This window comes from Leiobunum rupestre, chromosome 6 (assembly GCF_980474605.1).
Source record: "Leiobunum rupestre chromosome 6, qqLeiRupe1.1.hap1, whole genome shotgun sequence".
Taxonomy (NCBI): domain Eukaryota; kingdom Metazoa; phylum Arthropoda; class Arachnida; order Opiliones; family Sclerosomatidae; genus Leiobunum; species Leiobunum rupestre.
The window spans coordinates 46,980,021-47,003,450 of NC_143389.1; the positions used below are offsets into that span (position 1 = coordinate 46,980,021).

The following is a 23,430-nucleotide window of genomic DNA, read 5'->3' on the forward strand; positions in this document are numbered from 1 at the left end:
AATTTAACAGCTTAAAAAAATTATTTAGAATTTAAATGTTCACAAATCATAATAGCTTAAAGCGCTAAATTTCCCGCCTAAAGTGATAGAAAGTTAGAAACAGAAAACCAAAAATCAAACAAACGTTTGGTCGCGCCCTCTCCTGTCAAAATATAAGAATTATTTTCATTGAATCCGCGGCTATGGCCGTTTTACCTTCTCCAAATCAAGTAAGTTGTTTTCTAAATTATTTTTATTGTACGTTTCATTTTTCAAAGTAATGTAGGTTAGTTGGAGTGTATTGAAATTTTACATCAGTAAAAAATTAATTTAAAGTTTGTTTGATTACAATAGGAGTGATAATATTTGGTCCCTCACTAAACCTTGGTCAAATTGGCTTACCCAAGTTGCCTTTTGAGTTTTTGACCAAGCCCAATGAACAAAACCGGTGTCTATTTGAACCTTGGAATAATAATAGTGGTAACACTATTATTAATCCAAGATTGAACGCTGTTTTATACCTATTTGAAACTAGATAGCATGTGAATTTGAAAAATAGATTTAATTTTATTTTTAATGGTTAGAAACCACGAATAATTGTAATTAAGGTTATTGAATAAATAAATAAATTATTATTATTCAACTTTTTAAAGGTTGCTGGAATACACGCAGCTTTCTATGAAGCCCTTTACCAGCAGGTATTTTTATATTGACTTCAGTGTGATTGAACTTTGAACTATAAACATTGCTCTTACCAACCAGGTTGACCCTGCTGATACCCACAGAGTTGGTGCTATGGAAGCTGCCACATTCCTAAAGAAATCTAAACTTTCAGACAGTCTATTAAGCAAAGTAATACTCCCAATTTTTAATACTGAAAATGTATAACAAGTTCACGTTTATTTTTAGATTTGGGATTTATCTGATCCAAATGGTAAAGGTTTTTTAGATAAGAAAGGTTTTTTTGTTGCTTTAAAATTAGTTGCATTAGCTCAAAATGGGAAAGACATAACTATTGCCAATATTAACCTAACAGTGCCACCTCCATCTATGGTAATTTTTGTAATTTTAAAATTATCTGCCACACTATTATGTGTGTATATTTTTCTTTTTGTTTAAGGGTGATTCAACTCATTCAAGTGGTAGAATGTCACCAGCTGTAGATTGGACTATTAGGGTGTGAAATATATAGTATAGTGTTTTGTAACATCAAACATTGAATGTATATTTTTTATTTTTCAAGCCTTTTGAACTTCATAAATATGATGAAATGTTCCGATCATTAGGGCCGACTGATAATAGAATTCCTGGAAATATTGTCAAACCAGTATGTAATATTTTAATATTTTTGGAAGAACAATTTTGAATTTGATAAGCAATTAATCTTCTATCATAGATAATGCTCAACTCTAAATTACCAGTTGATACTCTGGGGAAGATATGGGAACTAAGTGATATGGATCAAGATGGTTTTCTTGACAGAGATGAGTTTATTTTGGCTATGCATTTAGTAACAAAGTCTTTGGAAGGCGTTCCTCCTCCAGCAATTTTGCCAAATGAACTATTACCACCAAGCAAAAGAAAAAAATCTTTAGTTGGTGGTGTACCAGTTTTACCTGATCTCTTGCCTGGTCTTGATGGGTCAATATTTGGACAACCCAGGCGTTCTAGTACCCCTACTGTTGGCCTTGATGTCACACTAAAAAACGTGAGCTCTAAATTTTCCATGTTAAAATTAAGGGTGTGCGAGTCCTGTTTTTTGAAATTCGAGTCGAGTCTCGAGTCTTAGAAACTTGGACTCGCGAGTCCTCGAGTCCAAATATTAAGGACTTGATCGCGTCCTCGAGTCCTAAAGAATTAGGTTTAAAGCTTTCGAGTCCAATACGAGTCCGGAATGTTTTTAACGAGTCCAATTCGAGTCCTAATTTTTATCGAGTTCAATTCGAGTCCTATGTTATCGTGGCCAATTCGTCTGAAATTTATTTGCCGCTGTTTAAATAATCTTGCCCAATAATAATGGACTCACCGAGTAATATTAGACTCGCCGGGTAATTTTCAAATTATCTATTTACTCGAGTCCGCTTCGAGTAATTATGTACCCTTTTCGTGGGAATCGGGTACCCGTGCGAGTAATAAAATTACGTATTCCGAGTCCGAGTCCGAGTACTCGGACTCTGACTCGATAACGAGTACTCGCAATTTTCGAGTACTCGCACACCACTAGTTAAAATACTTATCCCATTTATAATATGTAAAAATTGTTAACCACAAATGAACGTGACTTTTTTATATCAACAAATTTAATGTTACCAAATTTTTATAATTAATTTTATTTATTTTTGTAATAGGCCTTAAACAAAGTAACCCCAGCCGCCCCCTGGGTTGTTTCAGCTACCGAAAAATCTAAATCTGATGAGTTATTTGTAACTTTGGACTTGGATCAAGATGGTTTTGTTTCTGGGATTGAAATTAAAGATACATTAATACAATCAGGGCTTCCTCCTCAAGTTTTGGCTCATATATGGTACTACAATTTTTCCTTCTTATTGCAAAACTTTTTTCATAATTTTGGCAACCTTATCTAGGAACCTTTGCGATGTTAGACAAAATGGCAAACTAACATCAGAGCAATTTGCTTTAGCCATGCATCTAATATCCAGCAAATTACAAGGAATGGAGTTACCTCAACAGTTGACACCAGAGATGATACCCCCCACCCTAAGGCCCAAACCTCAAACAGATCCACTGGGTAGTTTAGCGGGACTCACTCTGAACGTAAGGAAATATTGTTTTTATTAAGACAAATCAAAACTGTCGCAAAATTAGATTTTAGTTTTTAAAGTTATGTTTTTGACAACACTAAAGCCAATAAAAGTAAAAATCATGAAGGCTATAATCATCCCTAAATATGGAACCTTCCTTATTAAGCTGCTTGCGCCAGTAAGGGAATCCTGGGTTACTTGTAGTTTGACAGTTCCAATAAGTACAGTATCATTCCAACAGCTATCAAAAATGATCATTAGTATTAAACTGTTGGATTTAGTTTTGTGACAATTACACCTGTAGATTCCCGAATCATTATACATGATGCTCTGGATTATAAGATTGTTGTTCCAATCCAGTGTAATGCGTCCCTTTGATTCTTTTTCAATAATTGAAATTTTAATTTCATTCTCATTTAAATGCCATATGAAGTGCTGTCCTTCATTATTACTAAATACAAGATCATACTTAAAAGTAATTGTTATTTAATGTACATGTGGTCAATTTACTTCGGACATTGTATTGTCACTAAGCTACCCTGAGTACTAAAAAGCATGGCCCTTCCAGCTAGTTTTGGTACTTTAGGCAATGATTTGTTTCCCATTTCATTGAAAGTGAAAGAATCGTCTTTATTTGAGCAAGCTACCTGAAAGAACAGTTTAGTAAATAATCTAAAGTACTTATTGTGGAAATATTTTTGTCCTCTTGCCTGACATCTTGTGAAAACAATGACACTTTTTCTGGATTTAATATAATCCCTTTCTTTATACTTTGGATCTAAAAAGCGAGATCTACAGGGGATTCCCCAGGGATATTCCTCTAGCAAAGTTTTAGGTTTTTGTTTCTCTGTGTCATAGGGAATTGTAAGGTTAAATTCTTGAAGGGCTTCTTTCACCGCAGCCTCTATAACTCGCTCTGCATTAGCTTTGAGGTAATCCTCTATAGATTGGTTGAGCTTCTTATTTCTTTCCAGTATTTGCGTCTCAGTTAGGCCCCATGTGTTTTTTTTTCCATTTTCAACGGCGATTTTGGCTGCCCCTTCGAAGAAATCTTTGCTAGCTTTTTCTTCAGTTACAATGATAATTTTATTCAACAGCTCATTCAGTATTGGTTTGAGATACTGAAGTAGACCCCATGTTTATTGTTTTTTGTAAGATAGTTTTTTTGAATGAGAATAATATTTACCGCCACTGTGCAAATTCCAATTTTTCTAACTTGTCCTGTTTCATTACAACGATCACAATGAGACCCTTCACTCCAATTATTATAAACAATCAGATCTTCGTCCTTGATGTAAAATGTAGTTGGGGAGTTAAACTCAAAGTGCAGGATTTTTTTGGTCATGTCCAAGAGGTTTTGAATTATTCTGGTGGGCTTAAAACTGATATCCTTTGCCAAGAGCTCCTTGGTTGTTAACTAGTAATATTTAACGTGGTATTTTGTTTATTTTAACAAAAATGTGCTTAAATCCATACCGTTTCTGTTAGTTCTTTTTCAACAACATCCACTAGATATTTTGTGTTGTTTCCACATCTATATACTCCTGAATCACTGACATCTGGATTTTCTATAATCAATGCTAGATCTTCCGTCACTTTAGTTCTCTTTCTGTCAAGATGAACCGTTAACTCTTTTGGATCATTTGTAGGATTTTTTTCCCATAATAACATTTTATCCAGTTTCTTATCTTTAAAACTTTATTTTTAGAAAATAAAAAGTTGGTAGTTTTATTCGCTTTAATCAAAGTATTACTTCTATACCATTCAAAACATTGTAAAACTAGTTTTATTCTTGTGGAGGCTAGTATCGATTGATGGTGGGGTTTTGTGAAGCAGTTTTCACTGTGTATGAGGAATGGGTTCGCTTTTAGTGTATCTCTAGAATTTAAAAGGTTTAAAAGCTGAAGAGAAGTATGATTAATTATATTTAGACTCGTACTTTATCTCAAATGGTTCTAAATAACCATTTTGGATTAGTATTAAGAACAACAAGTGTTTTATAATTAAATTTAATGTCATACTACTTTGTAATGATGAATAGGCCTAAAAATTTTCATATCAAAAGATTTTACCATGGTAACCAAATATGTCATGCAATTTTTTCAAGTTTACCTTTTTTGTTTTTACAGGATACAAATAATTCAACACTCCCTTCCACGGGGTGCAAAGAGCTTGACAGTTTAACTAGCGAAATAAAAGACCTACAAAGGTAAAATTTGTTTTTGTGTTCATAATTTTTTCTATCTTATCATAACAATAAAACAAATACACGTGTATTTTATTGCAGGGAAAAAATCACCTATGAAGAAGATATTGCCAGTAAAGAAGCGGAAATTGTAGCAAAGAATAATGAAATCCAGAATCTACAAAAAGAGCATGAAACTCTTACCTCTATGCTGAAACAACTAGAATTACAAAAATCTGAAGCTAAGAAAAGGCTTTCAGATCTAGAGACTCAGGTCAGATGCGTATATCCAAATTTCTTTACTATTATTTCTTTATTTTGCCGATTTTCTTTTGAATTTTTTTTGTTTTCCAACTTTTTTTGTTTTTAGCAATTAATCTTTAGTTTTTGGGCATGCCTTTTGTATTATTTTTTTTTGTAGCAAGGGGGTATAGATAGCACTTTAGCAGATTTGAAGAAACAAGTTGAAGAAGAGACGTTACAGGTATTATTATTTGCTAAATTGGGATGCTAGGGTCTTGCTATTTTGTTAGGATTGCCATTTCTGATTTAACAAGCCAGTTTCAATTATCAGTATCTACATGATTAAACAATAAAATAACCATATTGGAACGTGGCTAAAATTGTCTCAGTAGGTCAGATAAAATAAAAGCGAGCTTACTGAAAATTACCATTACATTTATTTAAACTAACTCTTTGGTTGAGATCATAAGTGCTTCAAGGATTTGATTGTTCATTTAGGTAGAAAATTTGAAAAAGAAAGTAGAAGAACAGAAAAAATCATTAGAAACTCAAGAAGATGAACTAAATGTGAAAAGGGACGAATTGAACGAACTAAGGAAAGAGGAGTCGTCATTGGAACAACAGATTAAGAGTGGACAAAATCAACTTGACTCCATATCAAAGTCATTGCAAGATACGCAATTGCAAATCAGTCAGGTTGTTACTTTACTTTACTTTATTTTCACCACTTTAATCCTGAACACTTACGTTATATGCCGTTTATATCCCTAGGCTAAAGCCAAAATAAATCAGTTACAAGAACAACAGCGACAGATGAATGATGGTATCCAAACATTTGAATCAGCAATAACAAATGGGGATGCTAGTACTGTTAGTGATTTGTCGCTGCGGGCAATTACTCCTTTCTCTGAGCTAGAGTATCACAACTTTTCTAACACTGTTAGTTTTTGTTTTGTTTTTTACGTGTAATAATATTATAACATTTTGCAATCTAATTTTAATTGAGATTGTTTGTTTTTAGGGAGCAAGTAGCCCGATTAGTAATGAAAGTGCCTTCAGTGTTATTGATACTGTTGAAGACTTTAAAGTTAGTACCTAGCGTGATTAATAAGGGTTCTTGGAAATGTATACAAGTGTTTTCTATTGTAGGAAGACCCTTTCAAGAGTAAAGACCCCTTTGGTGCAACAACGAATGGCTTTGACGTTGATCCCTTTGCTGGGGAGGATCCTTTTAAATCTGGTAATTATTTTTCACTATTTAAAAAAAATTAAAAAAAGTTCTAATTATTTTGGTTTTTTCACAAGATCCTTTCAAAGCTGAAGTGGTAACAAGTAGCGGTTTTGAAAGTGATCCTTTTGTAGGTTCATTTGCTGATGCAGATGTAAAGGTGCTTGTTCCTTATGTATTTTGATCTTTTACTTAATTTTTAATGTGACTTTAATATTTTATTTAAGGCTGATCCTTTTTGTGGTGTAGATCCATTTGGTAGTTTTCCACCCTCAAATGGTACTAATTTTTTTAAGCAAATGATTTTTCTGTATTCAACATAATTTTTTTATATCGTTTTTCAGTAAAAACTGATCCATTTGATCCATTTGGAGACAATACAGCAAGAAAAGCTCCAGAAGGGGTAACAGACTATTTCCAGTTAATCAAAGCCGTGTTAAACATTTTGAAACGATAATTCTTTCATGACTTATTGGTTCGAGTTGGCAATGAAAGTGCTGATACGGAGAGTTCTATTGGGTTACAGGGGAACAATATTGGCCCTAGTGGAAATCATTTACCAAACTTAGCATGACACCCAGTCATAATTCACTCTAGTAGTTAATTCCAAATTAACTATAACAAAATATTTAAACATTTTCCATTTAGTTCGGAGGAGATCCTTTTGGGTCAGATCCATTTGGCCCTGCGCCAGTTGCTCCTCCAAGACCTGAAAGTCCAACTCCAGCACTTCCTCCCAAGAAAAGTAAAGCTCCTCCTCCAAGACCAGCTCCCCCCCGATCTGTAGGAGCCTCAGGAAAGACAGGCCCAACGAGAGCCGCACCGGCAGCTCCTCCTCCACCCTCAGCAGCAGCAGTAGCTGCAGCACATGATCCATTCAATGATGCAAATTCAACCATAGAGCATTCTGGCAAGGGAGATGATCCTTTTGCGCCATTTTTTTGTGAAGGAGCAAATACAGGAATATCGAATGTTGGAAAAATGGAAAGTGCGGATCCATTTGATGACCCATTTGCTTCAAAAGGTGTCGAAGACCCGTTCTCTTCCAAGAGTGGACAAGACCCTTTCGCCTCTAAGAGTGGACCAGATCCCTTCGCTGTTTCTACTGGCAGTACTGTGAATGACTCCTTTGCGAATTTCGCAGACTTTGAGAAGGTAAATTGATTAAAGAACGAGTAAAAGGGTGGAATTAAATAGTTCTAGTTAATAAAAGCAAGTCTAGAGGAAAGGTCATTATATCAAGACTCTTTTGAACGAATCCAGTTAACAATAGGAAATCAATAGTTAAGTCAGCCCTGTTGTATGCTCTTTTTATTATTTTAAGTTTTTAATTGAGCTGTGAAAGTTTGTGATATTTTCCATTCTTCTTTAATTCCTTTATCAAAATCTGTCATTCCAAATGCTTCTGTATTATTGCTTTCCATTTACATCCATTTACTTGTATACCATTTAAAAACATTGTTACGGTATACTTAAAAAAATATACAAAAAGGTATTATTAGACTATACATGGTCATCGCATTTCCATTCATTAATCATCAAAAGACTAACAATAAATTAAATTACCAATTTGAATGCTATTAAGTATTAACATTCTTTTAACTTAGCTAGCGTGAATAACCTTTATATTTAAAGGTATCTTGAGATGTTGTGTTAAAAATATACCAGCTTTCAACTTCTCTTAAAAGTCTTAACAGTTTGCTTTTATGCATATTATTAATGAAGTAACTAGCAGTGCCTAAAATATGCACAATTTTTGGCAAATCATCATATCTAGTCCTATGAGTAATTTGTTTGTGTTTTTCTTGTTTTGTTAAAGACATTCCCTACATATAAAACAAAACAATTTCACATTTCTATCATTTTGTCTATGCTTATATTTCTTTTTCTCCTGACAAAATGTTAATGTGGTGTTTTGAAATCTAAAAAATTATCTTACAGTGTTACTTAGCTTAAAAAAATTATATATAAACTAAAGAAATGGTTAGGCCTATTTGAGTGTGGAATAAAAAGTAGGCTTTAAATTCGCGAAAATTAAGGAAAAGACTAATAAATATTGGTGCTTGATAAATGGAAAAGTTAATTTTAGGCAGTGATATATGAAAACATAATTCCCTGACCTAATAATTTAAACTTTTATCTAAGGCGCAATTTAATCAGGAAAAATAATTTATGACTCCAACTGCCAAAAATATATGCATGAATAGCAATTATGTCCTAGGTAGATGTCTTGTGTGAAAAAGGATATTGCACCAATTTAAAAAATAAAAATGTGCATTCCATGTAAATAATTTTTGTTTTGGCAAATTTCAAAGAATAAACCTGGTGCCTCTTTCTTGTTGTAAAATAATAGAATTTAACTGAAGTTTTGTTAGACCCGTAAGTTTCACTTAAAACATAGTCTTTAGAAACAATAAAAGGTATTTAAATGTTTCAAAAGTTACTGAAAAATGTTCCTTTCACATTTTTGTTAAAACTTTAGAATGTACTAGCACAAGACTACGTGTTTCAGTGAGTCTTGTTATCTGTAATTTAATTGTGTTATATAATACCCTCTTGTAATCCAGTGATGTTTAAAAGTTAATGAAATGTTACAAAATCAAACGATTGTTAACTCTTTTAATTGCATGACCCCCTAAAATTTTAACACTCAATATAATTGATAGCGTTGTTGTAAGGGAGAAATATTTATTTTGCTATGACTTCTCTTCCTTCCATTTCCTAGCTTTTTCTCTATGCTTCTAACTCTTTAATGCATACTTCAGGAAGCTGGCCTATAAACATAGCCTTTTTTACGCAGTTATGGGTGGAGGCTATTGAAGCTTTGAAAACATGCTTTTATTTTAAAAAGTACAAGGGTTCGTAACCATTACCTTAAATTTTAAATACCTGTATTTTAGTTTTCCCCACCACCACCTTATTTCCCGAGGGACAAACGTCAACCATCACCCGTTTCTAAACCAATTGCCACAGCACTTTCCGAAGATCAACAGTTGGCCTGGGCAACTCAAGATAGTTTTAAGTTGGAACAAGAACGCTTGGCAAGACAGGCTAAACAAGAACAAGAAGATTTGGAGCGTGCTATAGAACTTAGTCGGGTGGAAACAGTTGGAAGAAGGAAAGGTAAAAAAGCAAGAGCAGGTCTATTTTAAATTTATTAGGTATGATTGTAAGAACAGTGATCATTATTTGTAAATTACAATCTAGTTAATGTGTTCATTTTTCTTGGAACATTAGATATTTTAGTTCACAGAATATTTTAATTTGGCATGTGAAGTGTAGGTTAGGCTGATATTTGTTCAATCTTTATTCGGTATATTTTTACACAGGTGAAAATATAATTCCTGCTCAGTATAAAAGATTAATTTAAGATGATCTGCTATAATTGGTGTTTTAATATGCTTTGTTTATTAAAATTTTAATCAGAAGCTGTTCTAAATTGTGCCATTCATGTCTAGTCAATATATTTCCGTATATTTTAACAACACTTGTATTATTTTATGTACATAAAACTGAATTTGGCATAAATAAAAGCATTCAGGTATTTACTATTTACATAACCATCTTTACATCAAAAAGTTGACCTAAGAAAAGACAGTTAAGGTGGAACAACATAAGTATCATTATCTTTTCTCACAAAATGTATTCCAGGACCAAAATAGCTGATTACATAACTAGAACCATCTGAGGGGCCAACAATCTGTCAAAGGAATAAAATTTAATTTGATTTACATCAAAATGTGTAATGGGATTGCTCACCTGCAAGGCAATTAATATTATGTCAATTAATTGACCTAAAAACATGAAACCCAAAGTACAAAATTTTGCAAGACCTATAACAATAGTCGATACAAATTTTCAATGTGGTAAATTCTACAAATTTGTTACAATAATTTTTTACCAATTGCTGGATAACCTAAGTAGAATCTATCTAAACCAAACATTCCAAGGAACACAGATAATAGTAATGTTGTTTCAAAAGAATATCCATTTCTAACAAACAAATTTTTTGTAAATTTCATAATCCATAAATAGTTTTCATGTTATACGTGAATTGGCAAGGAATTTCCTTTTCAAACGTTTTTTCATCTAATCCAGTTCCATTTTTACACACTATACCATCAGATATGGTGCAATTGACTATTTGAATAAAAAGCAAGTTTTAAATTTAAGCAATTTAACATGGGCACATTCAATCCAACTTCAATACCTAATGCTACATTGTCAATAGTGCAGCCTTTAGGCTGTTGATGGAGTGTATCAATCTCTGCTTGATTGCAAATGTACCTTGGTGAAATCAATCAATGTTATACTTTTCATTATTAAAATAACAATTTAAATTTACTGCCCAAACTGAAGTATGCTACAATTTGCTTCAAAGTCTGCAGCGCATAAGTCAAAAAAAATCAATAGAATTATTTTAATGACCACGGAAAATTTTAAGACTTTAACGAGATGTATAAAATGTTCCATTATTATTATTATTATAAAAATACAAAATTAAGTAATCATTTAATCTAATCATTTTTTGACATTTAGGCTACATTTCTTCCTTCCATGGTTTCTTATAGCCAGTGATACCACGTCGCGAAAATAGAATTTCGCGTTCCGACTCTTGAAATTTCCCTTTTAGGACTCAAATTTCCCTAGTTTTCCAATACACTAAAAATATTGATATTTGCGTAAAACAATTACTTGGGACGTTGTAAAACAAAAATAACAAATGTCCTGAAGTAAATAATATTTTTATTTTCATCTCGCAATGAATAAAAACTAGGAACAATTTTACCAGTATACAGATTGTACTAGGGATCAAAGATAATATAACTACGTACCATGGATTAAACTAGTGTTTAATCCATGTACGTACCCTAGATTGGAAATCAAGCTCCTTGCACAAACACAAGGAGAACGCAGCTAGCCTTTAAACACGCTAACGAAGGGTTGTGTACGAATTTCATTGGACGAGAATCACCAAAGACTATATAAGCTATAGCTTAGAGCGTCACGAGCCTTTACGCTGAACGTTTTGCGGGCGGGGGGAAGACGTCTCCGAATTGCAACACAGTTAGGAAAACAAATTCCCGTAGGAAAAGCATTAGGGAGAAAAAACAATTTTCACGAAAATCGTCCGCTTAGACTCAGTTCGTGTCTCCGCCGTTCGGCAGAGCCACTTGATTTTTGAACCCCTCCTCTTCTATGGAGATGTCCGCTCCTATTGACTGAACGTAGTATCAGTCACGTGCTTCCTCCATGCAGGGACGGTCCGGAATGGGAAAAAGTAAAAAAGAACAAGCTTCGACGCACTCTAGCGGTATTCGCGGGCATAACAGGAAATGCTTGTATAGGCTGGTGATTCAAAATAAGCGGGGGGAGTAAAATAGGGAAAGCAGAAGCTTCCTTGGAACATGCTTGGAATGCTTGGTATTTAAAACTTGAACCACGAGATTCAATCACGGACTGTAAATTTTAGAGGACCGGTATTCCCGAGGTATTTTACGCCCCGTTCACCGATCAGGCTGACGGGAGTCGCTCAAGGTCATAAAAAAAACTAAAGCGCGTGTCTTTCGGTCGGCCAGATTTCCAGATAACATGCGGGGGGGGGGGTCTATCTCTATGCGTGGTACAAATGACCTTGACGGACTCTCTCTCTCTAGTTCGAAGTGATTGATGCTCGGGGAAACCAAAATTCTACAGGGGAAGGCTACGCTTTACTCGTCCTCTAAAATTTACAGTCCGTGATTCAATTAATCGTCGTAAAAAATTAGAATATCGAGGCTTTTCCGATCATACTTACAGTAAAATATTCTGCTTATCGTCTGGAAGCAATCCCCAAATTTGTAATTATTATTATCATAATATAATATTATTCATAAATATAAATGATTGTACCATGGCTTAATAATTTAGAAGATATCTTAGAATTGGAGGTGGAAACATTTAACAATACCAATTATACTAAAATAATAGCAATTGTTATATGTTATTCTCCCTAGAGGGCGCTACAGTATAGGGACTGGGGAGTAGGTGCATGAGAGAAAGTGAGCTCACTTACTGAAACGTGCTACAAGGTACAGGTCATTCTAAACAATAAAGTAATATTTTATTAAAAGCCATCGCTGTTAATTTCTCAAATATAACATGGTGACAGCGATGGGATGATCCCTCGCTTCTCCTCTTCGCTTCGGTGTATTTATTTTTTGTTTTGCCTTTTTCGTTCGTATTAACTTTCCGTTTTCAATTTTACGGTCGCGTTTTTCTTTTCCCGCGTTCGGCCCGTCATTATGGCGGCGAATCCCGCGACGTCCTTCAAGAGCCCGCCGAACTTTATTCCCGGCGATGATCCGGCCTCCGCATGGGCTGAATATAAAGAACTTTTTGAAATTTACGCGACTGCTGCTAATTTGACTGCTGGATCTGTCGCTCATCAACGTGCCCAGTTTCTGCATATCCTAGGCCCAGCTGGGCTCCGCATTTACAAGACTCTCCCTATTGCGCAAGTTGACGATGACCGCACTCTGGACGTTATCTACGCCGCTTTTGATGCATACTATCAATCATATAAGAATCTCACGTATCTTCGTTATGCGTTTTTTCAGACTAAGCAGCTGCCTTCCCACACCTTTGATCAGTTTTTCACCGAGTTGAAACTTAAGGCGCAAAAGTGTGAGTTTACTACTTTGATGAACTCTCTTATCGCTACACAAATTGTATGCGGTATCTCCAATGATAAACTCCGCAAGGATCTCTTGGCTATCCCTACATTGACTCTCGATGACGCTGTGCGTCGTGTTTTGCAGCGTGCTCACGATGTTGGACTTTGCTTTGGACGTAAAAAGATGTCCCTGGCCACTGATCGTGCCAAATATGTCGGCCATGTTATCACGGCTGCTGGTGTTGAGGTTAACCCAGACAGAGTCTCTGCCATATGCTCTTTACCACCACCGAAAGACAAAGCCGCTCTACAAAGCTTCCTGGGCATGATTAATTATATCACACGTTTTATTCCAGGCGTGAATGTCGATACCAGCCCGCTTCGTAGCCTGCTCAAAAAAGACACCTTATTCCAATGGGAGCCTGATCACCAGGCACATAATGACTCGCTCAAACAGCTTGCATGATCCACTCCAGTTCTGGCTTTCTTCGACCCCCAACGGACAATCACACTCTGTAGATTCCTCTCAGTCTGGTATTGGCGCAACATTGCTGCAAGGTGGCCAACCGGTGGAATTCGCTTCTACTACATTGACACCAGCACAATCCCGATATGCCCAAATTGAAAAGGAACTGTTAGCAATTGTCTATGCTTGCGAACATTTCCACTTTTATATCGCCGGATGCAAAATCACAGTGGAAACCGATCATAACCCTCTTCTAGGTGTGATTAAGAAACCGATTCACCTACTATCACCCCGACTACAACGTCTACTAATGAGGCTATTCCGCTATCAAATTGACCTAGTCTATGTACCAGGTAACAAACTTTATATTGCTGACATGTTATCACGGGCCCCACAGCCACATATGACGATCTTAAGTTCTTAAGTTCTTAAGTTCAGTAATAGCTTAACAAAGGGTCGAAACCCATCACGTCAAGACAATAAAAATGTTAAAAAAATGTTACTCGTACATGTCCAGGTACGAAGAGAGTGCCTTCCGGAAAGGAACACGGCTCGGAATGTCTTTCAGATGCTCCGGAAGAGAATTCCACTCGCGGATGGAAGAGGGGAGGAAAGAATGTTTTCGAACGGCGAGGCGAAAACCGGGGAGAACCATAGAGGCCGCACGATTTCCTCTAGGGGGGCGATGCCAGCCAGAGATGGCCTTCGAAAGCGAAGCGAGGGCACCACAAGTGCGATGTACAACACTATTTACGATAACCAATCTCTTAAGGCGACGACGCGAAGCCATGTTATCCCATTTGAAGTTTTTGAGAACTCTGGTCATAGAGGTACTCCACGAAAAGCCAACACTGGCAGCGAAGCGGAGGGCACGCCGCTGAATGCGGTCAACCGCATGGACACCCGCAACAGTCGAGGGAGCCCAGACGGCAGAACAGTACTCTAGGATCGGAAAAACATATGTTTTAACTCCAAGAGACTTCGTGGTGAAGGAACAGTGAGAGAGGTGGCGGCGAATGAAACCCAGCGCTCTCGCAGCCTGCGCGGTAACCCGGGTGATGTGTGTGGTCCTTTCTTAGTGTATCTGTGAGCGTCACTCCCAGATACTTTAGGAAGGGGAACTGTCGGAGATCAACTCCATGGAGGACATATTTAGCGACTTGCTCTGGCTGGCCCACCCTGCGAAGGGAAAGGACAGAGCATTTGTCTGAATTTAGCGGCACTGATCTTTTAGATGGCCCCTACACCGCGGTATATTCCCTGTCCACACTTCCAGTGGATAAACAAGAGCTGTATCGCCAGGCGACCGTTCAAGATCAGACAATCCAAACTATCATTCAGTATGGCCAATGTGGCTGGCCACGATCTGTAAAACAATTAAATCCGGACTTGAAACCTTATTGGCCTCCCCAAGACGAATTACACTTTCAAGATGGCTTATTATACCGGGGTTCTCGTCTTGTCGTTCCACGAGCTTTACAACCTGCAGCTCTTAAGACCATACACGGATCCCATCCAGGGGTAAGCTCTTGCTTGGCTAAAGCCAAACTTCACTTATTTTGGTCAGGGATGACAGACCATATCACACAGTTTATTTTGGCCTGTCACGTGTGTTCTAATAGAGCAAGAGCCAACTTTCCAATGCCGTTGCACCCCCATCCAGTACCACAACTACCGTGGGAAACCGCCGGAACTGACTTGTTCCATGTGAAATCCCAGAACTTTATCCTTCTCGTGGATTACTACTCGAAATTCGTTGAGGCACGGAAACTCAATAACACGACTACTAACAGTGTAACAAACTTCTTAGCTCCACATTTTGCACGCCACGGCCCTCCACAACGGCTTATCTCGGACAACGGGCCACCCTTTAATTCAGCTGGATTCAAAGCATTCCTTGAACAGTGGGGTGTTACACATGTAACCTCCTCACCCTATTATCCTCAATCTAATGGTCTGACTGAACGCACAATTCAGACAATAAAAAATTCACTGGTCAAAGCCCAACACGATGGTAAGGATTTATCATACGTCTTGATGGAGTACCGATCAACGCCAAAGGGGCCCCTTCCACCACCGGCAGAAATGTGCATGGGTAGGCGCATACGAACACCAATCACGACCACAAGAGATACGTTACAACCTCATTTCCCTACAACCCAAGAGCGCCAAACGTTACAACAACAACAAGATATCATGGTCGATAGGGCAAATCGAACAAACCCACTAACATTATTGCCGTTTCAAGTTGGACAACGGGTCCGCTACCTTCAAGATCATAGGAACTGGTTACAGTTGTCTCCGTGGGGCCAGAGCCCCGATCCTATGTCATTCTCACAGATACCAATCAAGTACTAAGACGCACTCGACTACATCTGAAAGCGGTGACAAATTTTGATCCTCACAATTCCGCGACTCAAGGTCTTCTTGCTCAAACCAACATTGGGCCTCCTCGGGCTGACACTTCGCCAATGAAACAGCCTCCACGTACGGCAACCACCAATATCGGGCGCCCGTATCTACGAACGAATGAACATGTTGCCACGGTTGCTCATAAACATCAATCTCCTTCAACTCCACATCCGCCAGTGCTTCCTCAACATACCAACAGCCCACCACCATTAGTGGTGAGGCCACTCACTACTCGATCTTCGCTCCATGTTCATGAGCGGCCGCAAGGTTCTCCGAATAGCAACACTCTACCACAAAATATCATGCGCAACTATACTCCCACCACAGTATCCGGCAATTCGCCATGCACTCCAATTCACAACACCCTTTCGGAACCATTCCCTGCTCGATCGTCCACGCCTATCCGGTCGGGTCCTCCTACAATTCCTGCCTTCCCTCCGACCGGTGCTGCCTCTACAGTCAAAACCTGCTCAACTACTCGGTCAGGTCGTTACATTATCCCTCCATTGCGTTATCAGTGACAAGGTTTTATGAAGATGAGAGAGAAGAGACGAAGAGACTTTTCTGGTTTTAACTGTAACAACTATAACTTGTAAACTTAAACTTAAACAATAGAGAAAATTGCACTTGTTATCTGTAACAACTATTACTTAAACAATAGAAAACATTACCTGGCTAACTATAATGACTATTAATAGAGATCTCCTTGTTAACTGTAACTAAAACTTTAAACTTAAACAATAGACTAGAAAATGTATTTTGCCTTAACAATTGCGAAAGGAAAAGATGTTATATGTTATTCTCCCTAGAGGGCGCTACAGTATAGGGACTGGGGAGTAGGTGCATGAGAGAAAGTGAGCTCACTTACTGAAACGTGCTACAAGCTACAGGTCATTCTAAACAATAAAGTAATATTTTATCTAAAGCCATCGCTGTTAATTTCTCAAATATAACAGCAATAATTTTACTTATTTAACGTTATAACATGGATGGTTATGAGACACGTTTGGGGGTACGACTAAAACCAGGAAAACCCGGAAAACGAGGAAATCGAGAAAATTGAAGGAAAGCTACCACATAGTAGTATGACGGCTTTTTCACACTGCGCGCAGCAAGTAAACCACGGAAAATAATGGAGCCCGATTTTTCCGACTTCCGTCGCGAACTCACAGTACTCGGCAAGAACGTAGATATAGAAAGTCTAAGGGGGGGGGGTTATAACACAACCAGATTAAATCGCGAGCGCGAAATTTTTCGTTAGCAATAACGCATATTTAAAGTACTGGCTAGACTCGGGACGAGTGACAATGACATTTCCGCACGTGTATCAAACGAAGTTTTTTAATACATTTAATGTTGCCCTCCTTTCGTAAGAAAGGAATCGAGTCCTAAGGGGGGTTTAAACCCCCTAAACCCCCCCCCTTATATACGTGCTTGGTACCCGGATACACTAAACCAAAGAGACAGATAATTGCCGATGTTTTCCAAGAAGAAATACTACCATGCAGGACCAGGTGATGCAGAATCGTCTGATTCCAACGGGGGCGCATCTCTGGAACAGGATTTCGGAGATAAAGTCGAAACGGAGAAAAACATAGCTCTCTTTCGGGCCAATGACGTCACTGGTCCGATTTTCGGGTGGGGTTCATTTCCCCAACTTCTCATATCTCCAACCGTCCATTTCACCAATTTTTCATTTCCCCAACTACTCATTTCCCCAACTAAGCATTTCCCCAACCGCTCATTTCCCCAACCGAGCATTTCGCCAACCAATTTTTTTACGGAGTTGGCGTAATGAGCAGTTGGGGAAATGAGTCGCCCATTTCCCCAACTCGCAAACCCAAAGCATTTCCCCAACCGAGCATTTCGCCAACCAATTTTTTCAAGAAGTTGGCGTAATGAGCAGTTGGGGAAATGAGCATTTCCCCAACTACTCATTTCCCCAACCAAAAATGGCCATAAATCCAACTGTTCATTTCCCCAACTAAGCATTTCCCCAACCGAGCATTTTGCCAACAATTTTTTTTTACGGAGTTGGCGTAATGAGCAGTTGGGGAAATGAGTTGCCCATTCCCCCAACTCGCAAACCCTATGCATTTCCCCAACCGAGCATTTCGCCAATCAATTTTTTCACGAAGTTGGCGTAATGAACAGTTGGGGAAATGAGTTGCCCATTCCCCCAACTCGCAAACCCTATGCATTTCCCCAACCGAGCATTTCGCCAACCAATTTTTTTACGAAGTTGGCGTAATGAACAGTTGGGGAAATGGGCGACTCATTTCCCCAACTCGTAAACCCTATGCATTTCCCCAACCGAGCATTTCACCAACCAATTTTTTTTACGAAGTTGGCGTAATGAACAGTTGGGGAAATGAGTTGCCCATTCCCCCAACTCGCAAACCCTATGCATTTCCCCAACCGAGCATTTCACCAACTAATTTTTTTACGAAGTTGGCGTAATGAACAGTTGGGGAAATGAGTTGCCCATTCCCCCAACTCGCAAACCCTATGCATTTCCCCAACCGAGCATTTCACCAACTAATTTTTTTACGAAGTTGGCGTAATGAACAGTTGGGGAAATGGGCGACCCATTTCCCCAACTCCCCAGTTCTCAATTCTAGTAGGAAGTGGCAGAGGTAAAACGACTACAGGGTTAATCGATAACGTATCATTTTCGCACGGTGTTTTCGAAAACATCTTATAGTAATAACAAAAGTAGCTACTTTTGGTAATAATAATAATAATAATTGAGCCTTCTTGGATATTCCTACTAACGAGGAGACTACCCGAGGTGATTATCACCGATTTTGTTGAAACTGTGTGGCTACGTAGACCTTATGGTAACATGCAATTTCAAAAGGGAAAAGTTGCAATGGGCATTAGTTTTGCCATGGCAACCGAAAATGTTTTTGACAACACAGTATGTATAAAACGAGAAAAACGATCACTACAGGGTTAATTCCATAGAAATCTTATAAAGTAGAATCATAGAGAATAATTCCACGAAAATGAAAAATAGTGAAAATGATGTTGCCGACCAATCACTGTTTTAAGCGTTTAAAGTCCATTAGGATTTGAAAACTAAGAGTAGATAATATACAGTGTAGAATTTGTATGGGTATGATCAGGAAACTATATAGGTATATACTTGGAATGTCTAAGGTACCATTGGCATGGTGTTACGAAAGCGTGTCGAGAAAAAGGCGGCGTTTAAATGACGTCGAGTGTAAGACATATATTAACACATTTTAAATTTATTGGCTCGTGATTTGCATTGAAAAGAATGCGTGACCATGGTAACTAATAGGTGATCTTCCCGCGCAAAAAAAAGGCTTATCAGAAAGTGGATTTCAAAACCCCAATTTGTTGTGATACCTAATTTCAGGTATTTATATGGTTCAAAAAGAGAAAACCAGGTAAGATAACATATAATAATCGGGACTATAAGTTTTCGTCGAATTAGGATAGCGAAGCACGAGATTTTATCTCGTGAGTTCTCCGGCTTTAAAGGGATACTGAAATCGGTAAATAACTTGCTTTCTATTGATTTCTACGTTAAAAATAAGTCTGGCGAATGGATCGGTTGCATAAGACTTTGGCGTTTCTACCAGAGATTCTCATTTTACCGGTGTTCAACTGCATTCTCGCAGAGTCACCAGTACAAGAAAACCAAGACAACCTTCCTCGTCTAAGAGAGTTCTGCACGAAATGATGTCGTGATAAGACATAACTTTATAACTTTGTTATCGTGACGAAATTAAATCGTAATACTTTTAAAAATGTTTGGTGCTGTAAATATAAATGGCCGTTTCATTTTCATTATTCATAACCTTTTGGGGCCCCCTAGGTCTCACCCCCCCCCCCCCCGGCACCACGGGGTCTGCGGGGGCAAGGTTAGTAAAAAATTTTAGAAACAGAACTGCGGACAGGTTGTCTCGTTTGGGTAGTTTTGGTTTACGCGTCGTTGATTCTGGGTCTGTTCCCAGCCTTCTACTCTAGTATGTGACGTCAGTCCGTTCCATAAAAGGTAGCCTTCCCAAAGTTGCAGTGACGTCACTCGGTTCTAGCCAATAACCTCTATATTCGGACATTAGACCCCCTCAGGGCCGTCGAGAGCGGTTCCGGGCCCCGGTAACATCTTACCTCCGAGCCCCAAAAGAGAGCGTATTTCTTAAAATATCGATGTTTCACGGAAGAAGCATAGTCAAAAAGTTTAAACCCGGGCCCCCTAAGACTGTACGGGCCCCGGTAATTTGGACCGGCTTCCCCCTCTCTTGTCGGGCCTAGACCCCCTTGTGCGGGGGCGCTATTTACGCCAACGAATATATGCATTGGAGCCTTCAAGTTATAAACACTAAACATAAAAATTAAAGTTATTTAAATAAATCTTTGTTCTAACGTTGACCAACCTAAGTAGGCACGAAGTCATAATCTCTTATTGATTTTTGAAATTATATAATTAATAGACAGTTTCAGCTAACCCATTTTTAGACGTTCGCGTAAACGCCTAGAAATATGTTTGCTGAAACTGTCTATTATGTGGTTTCCGCTATAATTCCGAGATGCTTATAATCTCTTTTTGTACCCGTATTGTCTAAATTGGAAATAGAGTCAATCAACGTTTCAAAACGATTAGGACTCTTTAGGAGCAAATAACATATAAGACAGTTTTTGTAAAATTTACTAACATATTTTGGCCTCTAGTATTCGCCTAAGAGAATTGAACTCATTTTCCATGTTAGTAATTAACTCATCTATATCCAAGTCTGAATATAGAAAAAACTTGAGGTTTTTACTAGACATATAATTATTACTAACATAAAGATTGAACATCAAAGGGCCTAAGAAGGAAGCTGCCTCGCGGGACCCCGGAGAAAATTTTCCTCCGCCCTAAAAACTTGCTGAATTGTATAGGATGCTTTTTAACGCTGCTTTGAGCGGGGATTTCGCGACACGTCAACTTAGCGTGGGCACGTATTCTAGGATTGAAAATCTAACGGCAGTCATATTTTCCCGGTGATTTTAAATTTAACCACTCGTCCGATTTTAATTTTGAAAACAGATTTGGATTCATATGCCTTAGTCACATATGACTTACACAATCCCTATATAAAAATGTTTTTTTAATAAAGTGTCCCTTGGATATCCTGCCCGGGGAGGGGTGGAAAAGGGCCGCAAAGCTTGTCGTTACGCCACTGCATTTGGTCACCAAAGGCATCCATATTTATTTTAATCCCTACACTTCTTACATTTAATTTTTTTTAATTTATAATTATTGTAGGCCTATAGGCTTCTGGTACTATATATTTATTGCAATTAATTAAATTTAATTAAGCTTTTTTACAGATTGGACACAGTTGACTAGTACAAAACGGATTGTAAAATTTTATAGCGCTCACCCGGAATTAATAAATAATAATTACGCGACGGCACAATTTCCGTTTCCTGATGACGTAATAACACCAAAATGACGCAATCGCTGTGAAACAGACCTTCATTAAATAATTTTATCCAGTGGCATACTGTTAAATATATTGTGTATTTTTATAATTATTGTAGTTTTGTATGTAATTGTTAATTTTAATAAGTGTATTCATTTTTGTAATAATTGTAGGCTATCGTGTTTAAAATGTCAAATATTGCCAATATGCGTTGGAAAATTTCCTCTTTCTAAAAATGGTCCTTTTTAACAATACAACAATGTAAAACGCGAGAGTGCCCTTCTGGGGGTTTTTCCGAGGCGATAGCGTTGGGCCATCCCTGCCTGGAAAACCCATAAAGAACGGATATTGAAGGCAGGGGACATGGAGTCGTGGTGTGTAGGGGAAGCACCGCAAATTGACGAAGGCTGAACGACCTAAAGGAGATATAGTAAAAATAAATCTTCTCATTAAAACCAAAAAAAAGGTATCGAAAAACAAAAATAATATGCTCGCTAGTAGAAAACAGTTAAAATATCGCTTTAGGTAATTTAGCCCAATTTAATTAGACTTTTCAGTTTCAACCTATATAGTTAGTGCCGGCCTTAGAGTTTGCGAGGCTCCGTTCAAAATCAGCTTGCGAGGCCTGATTTTGGAGAATTTGTTTTGTGATAAAATACACGAAATGCAGGGTTTTGAGGAAAATATTTTACGCTAAGTTCTTTTACAAATTTTAGGTTAAATGTGTTTAATCATGAAATTATTAATTCATTTGAAATGTCTTAGACAAAGGTGTCATTAACACTGTGTAACTTTCATCGGTCAATTTCTTTTGGCATTTTTTATTCGCTCAACTAATAGTACAGTGCGAAAATTAAAAATTGTACCGCTTTTACACGGTTCAATTATTATTTGGGAAAATGAAGATTAAAGAAATTTGCCACAATAGTTGTAAAATGTGAACGAAATGTATAGGCGTCAACACTAAAAATTTCAAATAAAATTATAAACTTCCGCTGTAAATTGAAAATATTTATTCCTTTAATTTCCCCAGTCGCTAGTTTGAAAATGCGTTACAGATCTGATCTACGTAATTATCTTACGTAAGACGAAACAAAACCCCGACTCTTCTTACTTAATCTAATTTGAGAGTGTGAGCCTCTTATAAGTATTTTCCGCAATATAGACTTTGCACGATGACATCAGATCGAGCATCAGATAACGTGACCAATACTTTTTCCCAGTGGCGCGTTTATACCACTTGAGGCCCAAGCGCAGTGTGATTTTGGGGCCCCTGGTTCAACAATTAAATTTATTAAAAACTACCAGCCGATCATAAATATTTTTCATATGAAAAAGAAGAAAATTCAGCTCATTTCAATGGCTCGAAATGAGGCCCCTAAAAATGCGGGGGCCTTAGGCGCGCACCTAATAGGTAAATCTCCACTGCACGTGCAGTTGAGTGTGTCGCACGTGACTACATGTCTTTATTTATGTCTATGGTAGCCACCTAGTTTCAACAAAATCGGTGATAATCACCTCGGGTAGTCTCCTCGTTAGTAGGAATATCCAAGAAAGCTCATTTATTATTATTATTATTATTATTACTATAAGATGTTTTCGAAAACACCGTGCGAAAATAATACGTTATCGATCAGGGTGAGAAATAAGGATTTTTTTTAAAACTGGACCTGTGGCCAGTATAGCCTAGATAGTTTAATTAAAAAACTGGCCACTGGCCATTTACCATTTTTAACCTTCAAAATCAGGCCTTCATATTTTAACGAACTAAAATCTTGAAGGGAAAAACTTTGAATTATTTAAGTGGTCCCTAGGGCCACTAACACCCCGAGCATTTAATTTTTAAACTGGTCCCGCTAATTTTTAAACTTGCGATTGGCCTGTGATAGTGCCTTATTTCTCACACTGTTATCGATTAACCCTGTAGTCGTTTTACCTCTGCCACTTTCTACTAGAATTGAGAACTGGGGAGTTGGGGAAATGGGCGACCCATTTCCCCAACTGTTCATTACGCCAACTTCGTAAAAAAATTAGTTGGTGAAATGCTCGGTTGGGGAAA

General features: G+C 37.6%; 4 protein-coding genes across 6 annotated transcripts; 2 read left to right on the plus strand and 2 right to left on the minus strand.

The window, feature by feature from the left end:
* Eps-15 (Epidermal growth factor receptor pathway substrate 15) lies at positions 1-9,819 on the plus strand. 3 transcript variants are annotated; one of them, XM_090177849.1, is made up of 22 exons: positions 1-209; positions 633-677; positions 742-831; positions 889-913; positions 971-1,032; positions 1,100-1,156; positions 1,223-1,306; positions 1,376-1,687; positions 2,328-2,503; positions 2,565-2,754; positions 4,871-4,950; positions 5,029-5,200; positions 5,348-5,410; positions 5,668-5,865; positions 5,941-6,108; positions 6,191-6,256; positions 6,319-6,409; positions 6,475-6,557; positions 6,625-6,676; positions 6,742-6,800; positions 7,046-7,552; positions 9,298-9,819. In XM_090177849.1, the coding sequence occupies exons 1-22, from the start codon at positions 183-185 to the stop codon at positions 9,547-9,549; spliced, it is 2,859 nt and encodes a 952-aa protein (XP_090033975.1). In that variant the 5' UTR covers positions 1-182; the 3' UTR covers positions 9,550-9,819. The 3 variants fall into 3 exon arrangements, with proteins under 3 accessions (XP_090033975.1, XP_090033973.1, XP_090033974.1); XM_090177847.1 differs by having other exon boundaries at positions 889-1,032; XM_090177848.1 differs by lacking the exon at positions 1-209 and adding an exon at positions 254-558 and having other exon boundaries at positions 889-1,032.
* LOC149941206 (uncharacterized) lies at positions 2,802-4,744 on the minus strand. Its single transcript, XM_090177506.1, has 8 exons — positions 4,681-4,744; positions 4,503-4,619; positions 4,218-4,437; positions 3,928-4,158; positions 3,452-3,862; positions 3,252-3,388; positions 3,040-3,192; positions 2,802-2,982 (listed from the first exon to the last, which is right to left on the minus strand). Exons 3-8 carry the CDS (start codon positions 4,410-4,412, stop codon positions 2,802-2,804), a joined length of 1,308 nt encoding a protein of 435 aa, XP_090033632.1. The 5' UTR covers positions 4,413-4,437; positions 4,503-4,619; positions 4,681-4,744.
* bisc (TM2 domain-containing protein 1 biscotti) lies at positions 9,600-10,988 on the minus strand. Its single transcript, XM_090177854.1, has 6 exons — positions 10,743-10,988; positions 10,608-10,684; positions 10,447-10,537; positions 10,299-10,390; positions 10,157-10,230; positions 9,600-10,097 (listed from the first exon to the last, which is right to left on the minus strand). The coding sequence occupies exons 1-6, from the start codon at positions 10,868-10,870 to the stop codon at positions 9,996-9,998; spliced, it is 564 nt and encodes a 187-aa protein (XP_090033980.1). The 5' UTR covers positions 10,871-10,988; the 3' UTR covers positions 9,600-9,995.
* A 1,570-nt stretch (positions 10,989-12,558) lies between these two features.
* Positions 12,559-14,592, plus strand: LOC149941208 (uncharacterized). Its single transcript, XM_090177825.1, has 2 exons — positions 12,559-13,871; positions 14,036-14,592. The coding sequence occupies exon 1, from the start codon at positions 12,682-12,684 to the stop codon at positions 13,516-13,518; it is 837 nt and encodes a 278-aa protein (XP_090033951.1). The 5' UTR covers positions 12,559-12,681; the 3' UTR covers positions 13,519-13,871; positions 14,036-14,592.
* Positions 14,593-23,430: the final 8,838 nt, after the last annotated feature.